At 39.8% G+C, this 12,992-nt stretch overlaps 1 protein-coding gene, 1 long non-coding RNA gene and 2 pseudogenes across 2 annotated transcripts in view; 2 read left to right on the forward strand and 2 right to left on the reverse strand.

Moving 5' to 3' along the window:
• Positions 1–1,040: 1,040 nt before the first annotated feature.
• Positions 1,041–12,992, reverse strand: part of LOC149104279 (uncharacterized) — a 117,114-nt gene continuing 105,162 nt past the window's right edge. The window contains exon 2 of the long non-coding RNA XR_016201668.1: positions 1,041–1,374. This is a non-coding gene — a long non-coding RNA (uncharacterized LOC149104279). The remainder of the gene's footprint in view (positions 1,375–12,992) is intronic.
• On the forward strand, positions 5,026–7,556 carry LOC149104280 (uncharacterized; annotated as a pseudogene).
• Positions 8,085–12,992, reverse strand: part of LOC149104281 (uncharacterized) — a 24,939-nt gene continuing 20,031 nt past the window's right edge. The window contains exon 7 of the mRNA XM_089272123.1: positions 8,085–9,138. Coding sequence (XP_089128249.1) covers positions 8,879–9,138 — 260 coding nt within the window. The 3' untranslated portion in view covers positions 8,085–8,878. The remainder of the gene's footprint in view (positions 9,139–12,992) is intronic.
• Positions 10,964–12,716, forward strand: LOC149104282 (uncharacterized; annotated as a pseudogene).

The following is a 12,992-nucleotide window of genomic DNA, read 5'->3' on the forward strand; positions in this document are numbered from 1 at the left end:
TGTAGCGATACGTAAAATCGCGAATTCCGAGACTGCGAACATATATTAAACTGGAAGGTTCGTATCTTTGATTTGATACCTAGTATCCTTTTTTTCTGTCGTTCTAACACTTCTGTATGCCATTTGAGTAATTTAGGTTTCACGGTCTGATGCGGACATAAAATAGACAAGACAGGACAGGCACGTAGAGGGATACAACAGAGCTCTTTCGGGTTTTCAGCTGCTTTGTGCAAGCTTTTAGATGGAAAAATGGTGTGTGATTCAGTAAGCTTTAGTGTTAAAATTCGTTGGAAATATTGAGCAATGTTTCAACAAATTACCAGGTGATACTCATTTTTTTCTTTGTTCTCTTGCTAATGGAACCTCAATAACAAACTCTAAAAGGGTTACTGAAGCCTGTCTGAACCGGTAGCTTTCTCTATGTTTCCAGAAAAGCATACACGGAGATAACAGCTAAAAGTGAAGACAATTCAAAGAAGAAGAAAACACAGACGAATGAAAGAGGAATGAATTATGACTTTATACAAATCTTTTACTGTAGTCCGCAGTCTAGAATAAATACAGAGTAAAGTCTAACTAGTAATATCAAGGAGGAAGTTTTTCAAGTTGAGTGGACGCCAATGATACGACTTAGGCTAGTGTCATTATCCACACGCGTGTTTGTTTCCTTAGATATACAACGGATGACATTAAAGTTTAGTTGAAACCTCTAGTGGCTTGCACGAAGTGATTTCATCTGTAGATAACCCACCCAGAGGTAGGCTCGATTACCAGCCGCTGTTCGGGAAAGGAGCCCGCGCTCCCCCCCCCCCCCCCCCCCCGAACTCACGGCTGGACTCGTGGACTTCACATTGTTACTTTCAACCAATAAGAAATCTGCCTGCCTGAATCGAGCAGGCTGCATAAATTAGCTTTCTCGCAGTAGCAAAAAAGTTGTGCGATATGAAGTGCGATCGCATTAGTGGGACATTTAACTAAATACCGTCAACTGATGAAATCTTGCCTGATCTAAACCATAGTGGCATATACAACACGCAAAATAGTCAACAGCCTTATGCGTTAGAATCTATATTTGAATCATGTGGTGCCAGAATGTCAGATAACGAACAAAGTCAACGAAGAGAGGGATAAACGCAAACATCGATCTCAAGAAACAAAACACTTAGTCGAATTGATGTGCACGGCAGTCTTCTTGAAGGGAAGCGACACCAGTCTCTGGCGAAGCCAGACAAAATTAAATTTTTAAATGAGCCGAAGCAAAGCGAACTAGGAAAACATAAACATGGTGTCAACACCACGCACACCATACAACATCATGTGCGTGACCTTTGACATGACAGTTGCTACACCATAGTCAAACAGCTCTGCTCTACTCTTCTATAGAACACAACATGTAATGTCCTTCCCCAACAATAGTGTGAAACAAAATAGGCTGGAGGGCCAAAATTAAAAGAAGTTGCGAAAACGCCACAAATTTTACGAGCCGTAGGCGTCATGTGGCCCATAGACTTGATAAGCAAGTAAGACTGACTAACTTAGACTGTAAAATATCTTACAGATTGCAACATTCAAATAAATATATGAAAGGTCATATATCTGAACTGTGGAGAAAGACATGAAGACATCAATTATCATCGCAGTGAAATTAAAGCCTGTTTGATGTCTTCAGATTGCAACATCTTGCTAATTACTTGTTAGAAGGGTTAAAATCATGATGCTAAGTAAGCTATAATTGTGTTGTGCACCAGGCTCAACCAATAACAATTATAGCATCTGTACAACTATTAGATCGATTGAATTTTTTCAGTCTCTAAACCGCTTAGTATGTGCTTTCTCGGCCTCCCGGATTAGCTATGACACTTGGCCCAAATTAATTAAGTTATCAAATCGAGACTTACTGCAATTTACGACGGAGATAATTACTGATAAGAAAATGTTGAGAGTTGCTAAGTCAAAACTGACGTGAAATATTGCGTCTTAGTAGAATTTTGACCTGTGCTGTTTACTGGACAGTTCATTTAGCGTGAATCATGCTCTATATGTCATTTCTTTGCGATAATATTTATCAAACACTTACTTGGGGGCGCGGTGGACTCATGATTAGCGCGCTCGACACCGGAGCGAACGGTCTGGGTTCGAGCCCTGGCCGAGAACACTGTGTTGTGTTCTTGGGCTTTACTCTCACAGTGTCTCTCTCCACCCAGGTGTATAAATGGGTACCGGCAAGTTTAATGCTGGGGGGTAACCCTGCGTTGGTCTAGCATCCCATCCAGGAGGGAGTAGAAATACTCGTAGTCGCTTCATACTACAGAAACCGGGATAAGCTCCGGCCTGATGAGCCACTTGACTCGTATGCAGACTTTTACTGTTACTTTATGCATTGTTTTTCTACGCACGTATAGGTACTCTCATCAGTTCGTAAAACTTGGCTCAATTTTTCTCCAGTAGTGTAAGAGTCACCTGTTCATGACCAGCTGTTTTAAAACAGCATTCGTTCTGCTGATTTGTTCCGGCGTTTGAAGATTCTCTCAATCCCCCACAGGAATCATGCTCATTATCTCCGCTGCTTTCACCAGGGTACCTTTCCCCGCAGCCAGTACCTCCACTTGTTCCACCAATAGGTGGCGGCTTCCGCTTTTTAATAGAGGTGCTCGGTTTATAGGGCTTTTTTACAGTATTTTACTGACAACAATTTCGGGATTTTGATAACTGGCCGTTACATGAATTGTCCAAATATTTTGACATTTCCTTAGGTGACTGGTGAATGGCAAATTTACCTACTAATCGACCATTTTACAGTTGTCTGCTCGGTGATCTGGCCTTTGAATAGCAGTGAGGCTGGAGGTGACTTTGCTTTGATACAGACCTCTCTGTTTTTGTCGTGTAAATGAACCTAGTTAGCATTAGAGCAACTTGAAACTAAACCTCCCTAATTTAAATTTTCGGAAGATAAAACGCCCTAAGGAAAAACTTCTTTTCTGAGCTCCAACAGCTGTCCAGTTGAAGTCCGGAACTCGATTTAAGTTCTCTTCCGAGGATCCGCTCAACAAAGGGACAACAAAGTGTTACCATAATGAATGATTACTTTACCGAAGTGTAGGTGAATGGGACTTTGCTAATCACCTCCGAATTAACCAATCAGAACGCGCGAAAGACAATATTCACTCGAGTGGGATACAATAATGTGATAAACAGTCTGGTGATTGCAAATTACCTTGATGTCTGAAATAGTAGGGTCTGGGGTTAAGCTAAGCTCCTGAATGATCCCCTTTAGCTCTTTCCGGATTTAAAGCGCAAATGTTTACAATTCTAAACCGAAATTGGAATTACGCTTGATTACCTTATTCCTTGTATATTTCTTTTATTTTTAAGCGGTTTCCGACCTAACCAAAAGTGAAATTTCACGGGTTTAGAAAGCTAAAAAGTGGTGAAAAAAAGAAGATCTCTATTCAGCTTTAGTTTCCATATCATGATCTCATGTAAATTCCATCAAGCAAGTGAGTAAGAAATCTGTCACATAAACTTTGAAGGACTTTACAGTCTGACTTCAAAATACAATGAACCTTCCGAGGTCACATGCCACATTATATGGTTAATGAATAGCTATACCCTCTGTAAAAAAATGGTTCCATTATAAGCGCGACTACTTACTTATGGTTTGTTCGAGTTTATCTTTTCTATAAGCAGGTTATCAATGACCCAAACCTCAGCAAACATTTTATTGATTATTATTTTTTTTCCTCACAAATGATACAAAGCTAGTAACAAGAAAAGATCAAGGTACTCACCTTGATATTCATTTGCTAACACACACTCAATATATGATATTTGCCGGTCACGAAGTCTTAAGTATGGCACGAGGTCGCAGGCCGAGGGCGATGCTCAGGACAGAGGGCACAGCTGTTTCCCAATACTGACCGACCCAGGCCATCAGCTAACATGTTTCTTTGTTTGTTTGTTTGTTTCTTTTTTTTTTGTTTCTTTTTTTTTTTCCTGGGGCAAACTGGTTTTAGTTGCAATGAATTTGTTTACGCAACTTTGTTTATTTAATCGGCTTTCTAAAACCACTTAATGTTCGATGCATTTAGTCAGTTCACCAGTTGAGTTCAGTAAAGTTATGTTTTTCCGGTGTGATATTTTGTCCAAAGTTTGTCAGTCGTTGCAAATCACTTGAAGTTAATAGCAGAAGGAAATTAATAGCAGAAGGCGAAGGAATTCCTTAATTGTATTCCGCAGAAATTTTCTTAAATACAGCGACGATCAGAGAGGTAAACTCAACTGAAATTGACTCATTTCTTACATAAAATTGTACGGCAAGAAAAACACAACATTATGCGCCATTACAGCCCGAACTACAAAGGCCTCCTCATGCGGGGGAATAAGAGATGAATGTCATTTCCATATGACAAGACTCCTCGCATTAACCTCAGTTGCAAGCTACAATCATGGACAAAATTCTTGGGACAAATTTGCACTTTTGGCGCTTTTGCGCACACACCAGACGCAAATATAACTTCACCTCCCTAACCTCGCCTCCCTCTCCCTATACAATGTTGAAAACTACTACCTGCAATTTCTTCTGGCTTTCAACATTGTATTGGGTGGGAAGGGAGAACAGAAACGCGTTTTTACATTTTGTAACCACTTTTTGACCGTAAAGGGCCGTTGCTAAGGGCGTTGCTATGTTGAAATACGGTTACCACTGCGCAGATTTCTTAAAACTTAAAACGTAAATCAAGGCGTAATTGGAGGAAAATCGTTTTAAAATACGTTTTTCAAATGTTTAGATATTTTCAATGATGATGTTTCCGAAAAATGGTTCTGGAAGAGAAACCTTTTTGAGATGACAGATACTATCCAGGTTGCTGGGGTAACAGTTCCTGTACCGCAAGACTCCTTTATACTGCACAGTACAGTTGGATAAGCGCCAAAAATAATAACAACAACAATAATAATATTAATAATAATAATAATAATAATAATAATAACAACAACAACAATAATAATAATGAGATCACCGGAGAGATGATTAGAGAAGCGGCACTGAGAACTAAAGGCGCTGGAGGTCCCTCGAATGTAGATGCAAACGGTTTTCAAAGAATCCTTACTAGCAAGTCTTTCAAGAAGTCTGGCTCTAATTTGTGCGACGCTCTTGCAACTCTGACCCGCCGGTTGTGCACAGAATACATTGATCCCGCGACTATTGAGCCGATTCTAGCAAGTCGTCTTATCCCACTGGATAAAGGTAACGGTGAAGTCAGACCAATAGGAGTGGGCGAAGTAATTAGGAGAATTATTGGAAAGTGCGTGACAAAGGTGACGAAACAAGACATATTAGAGTCGAGTGGCTCGCTTCAGGTTTGCGCTGGACACAAATCCGGGAGTGAGGCAGCAGTGCACGCAATGAGCAGTTTATTCCAGCACAAGGAAACCGATGCTGTACTGCTAGTAGATGCGTCAAACGCCTTCAATACACTAAACCGTGCCGCCGCCCTTCATAACATCAGGGTTCTTTGTCCAGCGTTAGCTATATTTGCAATCAATACCTACCGAGCACCAGCACGACTATTTGTAACGGGGGTAGAGTGGTAATTTCCACGGAGGGTACTACGCAAGGCGATCCCTTAGCAATGTGCATGTATGCTCTTAGTCTACAGCCACTCATCTCTCGTCTACAGGCAGTGAGTGAAGCCAAACAATGCTGGTTTGCAGATGATGCGACAGGGTGTAGATCGCTACAGAACATCAGGATGTGGTGGGATGAGCTGACGATGGCCGGACCGGACTTAGGATATTACCCTAATGCTGAAAAATGCTGGCTTGTTACGAAGCCTGATAAGGAGGAGACCGCTAGGAGCATCTTTGAAGAAACAGCAATCAACATCACCACAGAAGGACGGAAGCATCTGGGTGCGGCGCTAGGCTCCAGGTCTTATCTTGAGCAGTACGTTAACGGTAAAGTCGAAGAATGGGTGGGGCAGGTGACAAATTTGGCTGAGTTTGCTTTGTCGCAGCCCCAGGCTTGCTACGCAGCATTCACTTTTGGATTAAAACACCGCTGGACGTACTTTATGAGAACTCTGCCTGATATAGAAGATCTACTCGCTCCTTTGGAGCGCGCAATAGCTGATGCCCTAATACCGTCCATTACAGGTCACAATTGTATAGAAACTGAACGTGAGCTATTGGCGCTGCCAGTGAGAATGGGAGGTATGGGCCTAATAAATCCGAGCCAAACAGCAGCTCTAGAGTATGCAGCATCAGCGAACATCTTTGGGCCACTAGCCCATCAAATAAAATCACAGTCGCATAAGCCACCAGACGAAAGTGAAGTACACGCTGTGCAACGAGAGATGAGCCAAGTGAAGTATCAGTATCTGAAGGAAAAACTTGATGAGGTGAAGGGCTCGATTTCTGGAAAAACTTTGAGAGCTGTCGACCTTGCCACTCAGAAAGGTGCTTTTAGTTGGCTTACTGTTTTGCCAATTAGATATATGAATTTTGATTTAAACAAGAGTGAGTCCCGAGACGCTGTGAAACTCAGGTATGACTGGGTAGTTCCTGATACTCCCTCTGTTTGTGTTTGCGGGGACATATTCAATGTGGATCACGCCATGATATGCAAAAGAGGCGGATTTATCATCCAACGCCATAATGAACTAAGGGATTTGGAGGCGGAACTGCTTAGCATGGTATGCAATGGTGTCGAAACCGAACCAGTTTTGCAAGACATCACAGGAGAATAGTTGAATAGGGAAGCCAACACCGCCCCTGATGCGCGGCTGGATATAGTTGCTAGGGGATTCTGGGAGAGGCAGAGGTCGGCTTTTTTGATGTCAGAGTATGCCATCCGAATGCAGACTCCTATAGAGATTTGGATCCAGACCAGATATTCAGGCAGCACGAAACAGAGAAGAAGCGCCAGTATGCCACCCGTGTGTTAGAAGTAGAGCAAGCTACATTCACGCCATTAGTTTTTAGCACGACGGGGGGAATGGCAGTGGAATGTAATCGATACCATAGTAGACTTGCTGAGTTAGTTGCTACAAAGAAGGGCGAAAGTTATGCGACTACCATGTTATGGATCAGGACAAGAGTATCTTTTGCGCTGCTGAGATCAGCATTACTTTGTTTAAGAGGCTCGCGAGCTCCTAGGAGAGTCCAATTAGAACTGTCGGACATTGATTTAGATATCGAAAAAGGACATGCAAATATTCGTTAAGGCAATTGAGAATGCTATTTCTGGGGAACTATAGCCGAAGCCACGAACACTGAGCCAAGAAGTGGACCTGCATATAGCTACAGTGTATTTTTAAAGTAAAGTTTTTTGCCATTTAAATGTGTAGAGTATTTTTTACTATCCTTATTTAAATTTTTTTCGACAAATGATAATAGACAAATTTATAAGGGTTGTAAAGAATGAGTGTAATTTGTAATTCGTTTGTTAGTTAGTATTTCCCTGACATATATATTGTCCTAAGAATTTTTACAGTTGTAATTTTTTATAAGCCACTAATAAACATTGTTATTATTAAAAAATAAAAAAATTAAAAAAAAAACAACAACAACAACAATAATAATAATAATAATAATAATAATAATAATAATAATAATAATAATCAATAGCCTTAATTTACCCTGGGCAGTGTTTATAGCACAAAGGCTCGTGGGGCCGAGCAAACAACCGAAGAAAATAATTCAAATTGAACATAACATTGTTACGAATCCCAACTGGCGGGAGGAAAACCAGTTGGCTGTTCAGTAACGTGGCGGAAGATTTGAACTCGGGGCTGCCGTGAAACAAGTCCAGTTAGTGGTCAGTGCTGAACTCGAACCCGGGACCGCTGGATTACGAGTCCGACGCGCTGGCTACTCGGCCAGGCTGCCTCCAACGACTCTCGATATCACTCCGAGCGCGCTTAGTATCAAGGCCATTTTGTTACTCTCGATGAATGCGAACCTCTTTAGGCAAGAGAAGAATTCCAACAATAAAAAATGGCAACATTAATCAATCAGAGGTCGAGATAAACATGTACGTAATCAATTGTATTAAGACCGGGGAAACCCAAGTAAGCCAAGCCTGCTTGTTCTTAAAAGCATTTTTACTCTTATTGGCTACATCACGTTTACTTTCCGTTACATGTATTTGTAGAACTACGAAAGCCAAGCAATTACTTTCGACAATCAGTTATAAATCACTCAATACAGTAAACTGTTTAGGTATTCAAAGTAAAGCATACATACATACATACACACATACATTTTATTTGTTATCAATTAAAATTACAATTGTAACATGCCCGCGGATAGCTGAGCTAATCTAGGCGGGTCATGTTTGGACGAGTTATTAATATACAACTAGGTACAACTAAATACAACTGAAGGTAACAAGAGAACTAAAGAGACTAGAATTGACAACGATGACTAAAGACAACTAATAAACTAACGATATTACAAATAATAATTAACAACAGTTACGACGAGAGACTACAGATACACTAAAGCGAAATTATTGAGTATTAATGAATACATACTAGGAGGAAAATAAATTCCGCTTTACTTTTTGAACGATTTCTGTAAGATCAATATGACAGTCTTCTGAAGCTAAAATTTCAAAAAGTATTTGTTTTATTTTCCTCTTAAAGACATTTTTAGGAAGCTTTCTTAAATATATAGGCATTTCATTCCAAATTTTTGTTCCGATTCTAGAAAATGAATTCACTTGAATTGAGAGTCTAGAACTTTGTGTGTAAAAATTATTTGAGACAGAGGATCGAGTATTGTAAGAATGAATATATAACCACGATATCCGTTGTTCGTAAGTTCTCTCCTGCATTGCTGTTATTTTGCCATATCAATGGTAAAAAAGCGTAGATGGCTAATAATTCACCGGTCGGATCTTCATTTCAGTTCTTTTGGCTGAAAGATCATCTTTTCTCCAATAATACCACCTAAGACCATCATGACCCACGTAATGTCCGTGATGATAGATACCATTCAGGTTGCTGTTTTGACATTTGTTGTACCACCAGGCTCCTTTAGAAGACACAGCGCAGTTACCACCATAATTGTCGTTGTCTTGGTCTTTTGTTGAAAATGGAGAACCGATATGATGACTCAGCGAATTTCCAGCAGTTCCTAAACCAAATAAAAGAGAAACAAAAGAAAATATAGTTTATTGCTCAGGCTTCCATAAGAAAAACCCTAGTCATAAAATGGAAGCCGTATTTGGTTGCCAAAAGCGGGGTTATGGCCGCAGGCGTTCCTAGTGTAGACCGGGGAAACTGGGGATGAGAATGTGACAACTTGCTTTATCGTGTGCTAGCTCTTCATGAACATCGTAATATTCACCCTTGTCACGGGCCGGCCATACTGAATATGACGTATGTACTTAAGGCATGAAATCGAGGTGATACGTGTTAATCTGTGAGTTTGCAGTTACTCAAACAAAGATCCTTGTCGTGTGCCCTTATGCTCAAACAACAGATCAAAAGGTCAGTTAGGAATTGCCTTCCATCGCTTTCCAGTCGACAAATGTACGAAGAAAAGCTGGATTGTAGGAATTTGTCGAGATGTTGGCAAAAACGTCCAGGGTACTGATTGTGTTTTACGACTTCAAGATAATCTGTAATCAATTTGTTCAGGTTTACAAAGTAATTACAGTGGAACCTCGATTTAACGAAGTCGCTGGGGACCGGCCAAATTTGTTCGTTAAATCGAGGGTTCGTTATATCGAAAACCTCGATATAACGAATTTGAGGGGAAACGACCAAAATGTTCGTTATATCGAGGTCATAGTTAATGATTGATTTGTAACACAGGTGACTTCTGTCACGCAATTCGATGCAGTTTTCGTCACCCAGAAGTGCCGCGTTTTGAGATACAATTCATTAAGCATGGTAGCTTTCAGTATCAATTATTTTCACTTTTGAGGAGACGCGCAGCTTTTGTTTACAAAAGAACGACACATTCAGAGTAACGAATTAAAAATGTTGCAACATAGAGGTCATACAGAAAATTGTCTATGTAAACAAGGAAACGGGCTTTAGTGTTGCTATGTTGCACTACCCAACATTTCCGGATTTCAAAGAAGATGGAGCAGAAGTTAATTGGTGTCGAAATACTGTAGTGCCAATGTCTATGACATATAATAATCCGTTGACTGAAAGGTTGCTGTCTCTTTACCATAAGGATTACAAGGATTTGTCGACTGTTGATGTGTTCAGCGTTTATCTTCTGTCGCATTTTGACATTGTAATTCGTTATATCGAGGTAGATTTTACGTTTGGGCTTCCGGATTTTGTTCATTATATCGAAGAATTCGTTATATCGAGGTTCGTTATATCGAGGTTCTATTCCATACATTTTACTGTAACTTTGGCCGGGACATAGAATATCGTTCGTTATATCGAGGACTTCGTTAAATAGAGGCTCGTTAAATCGAGGTTCCACTGTAATTACCCAGGCAGTGAGGCCTGGGTTTAAATTTCGGCTCCGTTTTTACCTCATGGTATGTACTTCATACCATGAGGTATAGTGATGGTTGGATTGGTCACTCCATTTCCGTTAGACAATTAATTTATGCATTAAATCCGCATTAAACATGAATTAAACACCTTTCCCCCTGTCCCCCATACTAGGTTTGGTTTTGCCACAAAGTCGTGTCATTGTTTTATGTTCATATACGTGGGGGGAGGGGATGGGACAAACGTGGGAGTACATGTTTACAAAATGGCGTCTGTTGTGTCGAGCCCGACGCAAAAATTGTCAAGGCGAGTTTTCCTTCCTTTCGCTCCATCTTTGATCAAAGTACACTTTTGAAGACCTCACAAACGAACAGGAAATGTGCTCAAGAAAGCTCGAGTGGAAAGAAACGGGTTCTAAAGTCTTAAAAGTTACGATGTCTCCAAGATACATTTGGACGACGAGGAATAGAATGCACAAAACGAACTATTCGGAATGAATGCTATATGGTCTGGGGAAAAAGGTAAGCTGCCCTCCTTCTACTGTATTGCATTTTGAATTTTCTGAAAATACTCGCAGGGAGTATGATTTAAAATTAAATGCGCTTTTAATATTTCGCAATTCGCTAAGAAGCTGTTCGGAAAATGTTACATAACAAAGGAGATCGATGAAGCTTTCGTCAAGTTCCCCTCTCACTGGAACTTAAATACCACAACTGTGACAAGCTATAGAGATTGAACACAACTGCCAAACAAATGCTAAATACAATATACGCCAAATAACAAATACCATAACAAATACAAAATATCAAACAACAAATAAATGCCAAACAGCTGATCTGTTACCTGCTGAATGACCACCTGAAATACACCAAGGTCAGGAGCAATTGATTATCGAAGGTAATCCTACAATACCCGAGCAGTTTGAAAATCAAAATAAAATACCAGTTCAGTTGTCAAGTAATTGTCAGTACAGAAATGCAGATAAAAATATGAATGTATGGAATTCTGAGCTACCATTGTCTCCCATCCTCAGTTTAGAATGACACGTGAAAGAGAACCCTCCAGAATTTCTTACAAAATGGTTACCAGACTTTCTAATGGCAAATAAATAAATAAATAAATAAAAAATAAAAAATGTCGGTGAAATTATACATTAGAAATTAAAGTCACGAAATGCTCCAAGCTGAGGGCTATGTTGTGTGGATACCATCGTTGTCATTTCTTAGAGTGATATAGACGTTTAAAATTCATTAGACAAAGTTTAAGTTTGTGTATTTTTTGAACAAGGACTCCAAAGGATAAAACTTGCCTTTGTTTTGTATGATAGCTGAAGGTAATATTTTCAGAAAATTAAGGCAGCTCCAAATGAAAACGTATCATTTTTTGAGCAGAATCATATCACTGAGTGGAGATGTGGAGTCAAATCCTGGTCCTGCAAATGAGTATTGCATATCAGTACCTTTTATATCACCCACAAATTCTGTCTGTTTATTAGAATTCAGATTGGTTCAGTTAGGCAGAACTGCACTTGATGTTGAAGGAGGTGGTGATTGCTTTTTTAGGGTTGTATCACATCAACTCTATGGAAATCCTAATAGTCATTTCTATGTGCGCAGTGTTGGCATTCAGTATTTAGTGAATCACCCTGAACAATTTTATAGAGAGTAAAACTGAGCATTCTTGGCAAGGTTATTTGGAAAGGATGTCATGTCAAGGAACATGGGCTGATGCTATCATAATTCAAGCTGCTGCCAATTGTGTTAATTTATCAACTCATATTGCTGAATCAAATCCAATTTTTTCTCCAGTTACTGTTGTTGAACCAGTGAATGTTACAAATGCCCTAAACATTTACGTTGGACACCTAGATGAATTTCATTATGTTTCCATAGTAGAAAACAGAACAATGGAGATAAGAGACAACAGCAAACAAACAAAGAAATGCAATGAAAACAAACCAGTTGATAACAGTGAAAAACGTAAAGCTTACAGAAGAAAATACATGAGAGAATACATGAAAGACAGAAGAGCTGATGATAACTTTAGAATAAATGAGAATCAAAAACGAGTACAAGGCTGCAACATTAATAGCAAAACATCTAGGAACAAGAAACACCAGGCTGCTTAAAGAACAAAATTGAACCCAGAACATGTCAGAGAAATTGAGCAGCGCTCCTTCAGAAAACGAAAATCAGACAACCCGCAGCACATAAGGCAAATAACCAAACAGTCGGTAAGAAAAAGACAAAAGGCTGAGGTTCTGGCAGGTGCATCGCTACTAACATGTAGCAGTCATGAGTTGCAGCCACAAGAAAACAAGTACGATGCAATTTCTATGATAAATGTGTTTTACAAAAACATTGCATGTGGCCCAGAATATGTATGCACTTGTTGTGACCAATTGTGGTTCAAGTGCTCTGTAGTGAGATGTGATCCAAACAAATATAGGGCATGTTCACTAGACATTGTTGAGTCCTGTCTTACTGGTTTTAAAAGTGTCAATGACACTGAATGGATCTGCATGAC

This window comes from Orbicella faveolata, unplaced genomic scaffold, assembly GCF_042242905.1.
Source record: "Orbicella faveolata isolate gen_17 unplaced genomic scaffold, um_ofav_v1 contig_34, whole genome shotgun sequence".
Lineage (NCBI taxonomy): Eukaryota > Metazoa > Cnidaria > Anthozoa > Scleractinia > Merulinidae > Orbicella > Orbicella faveolata.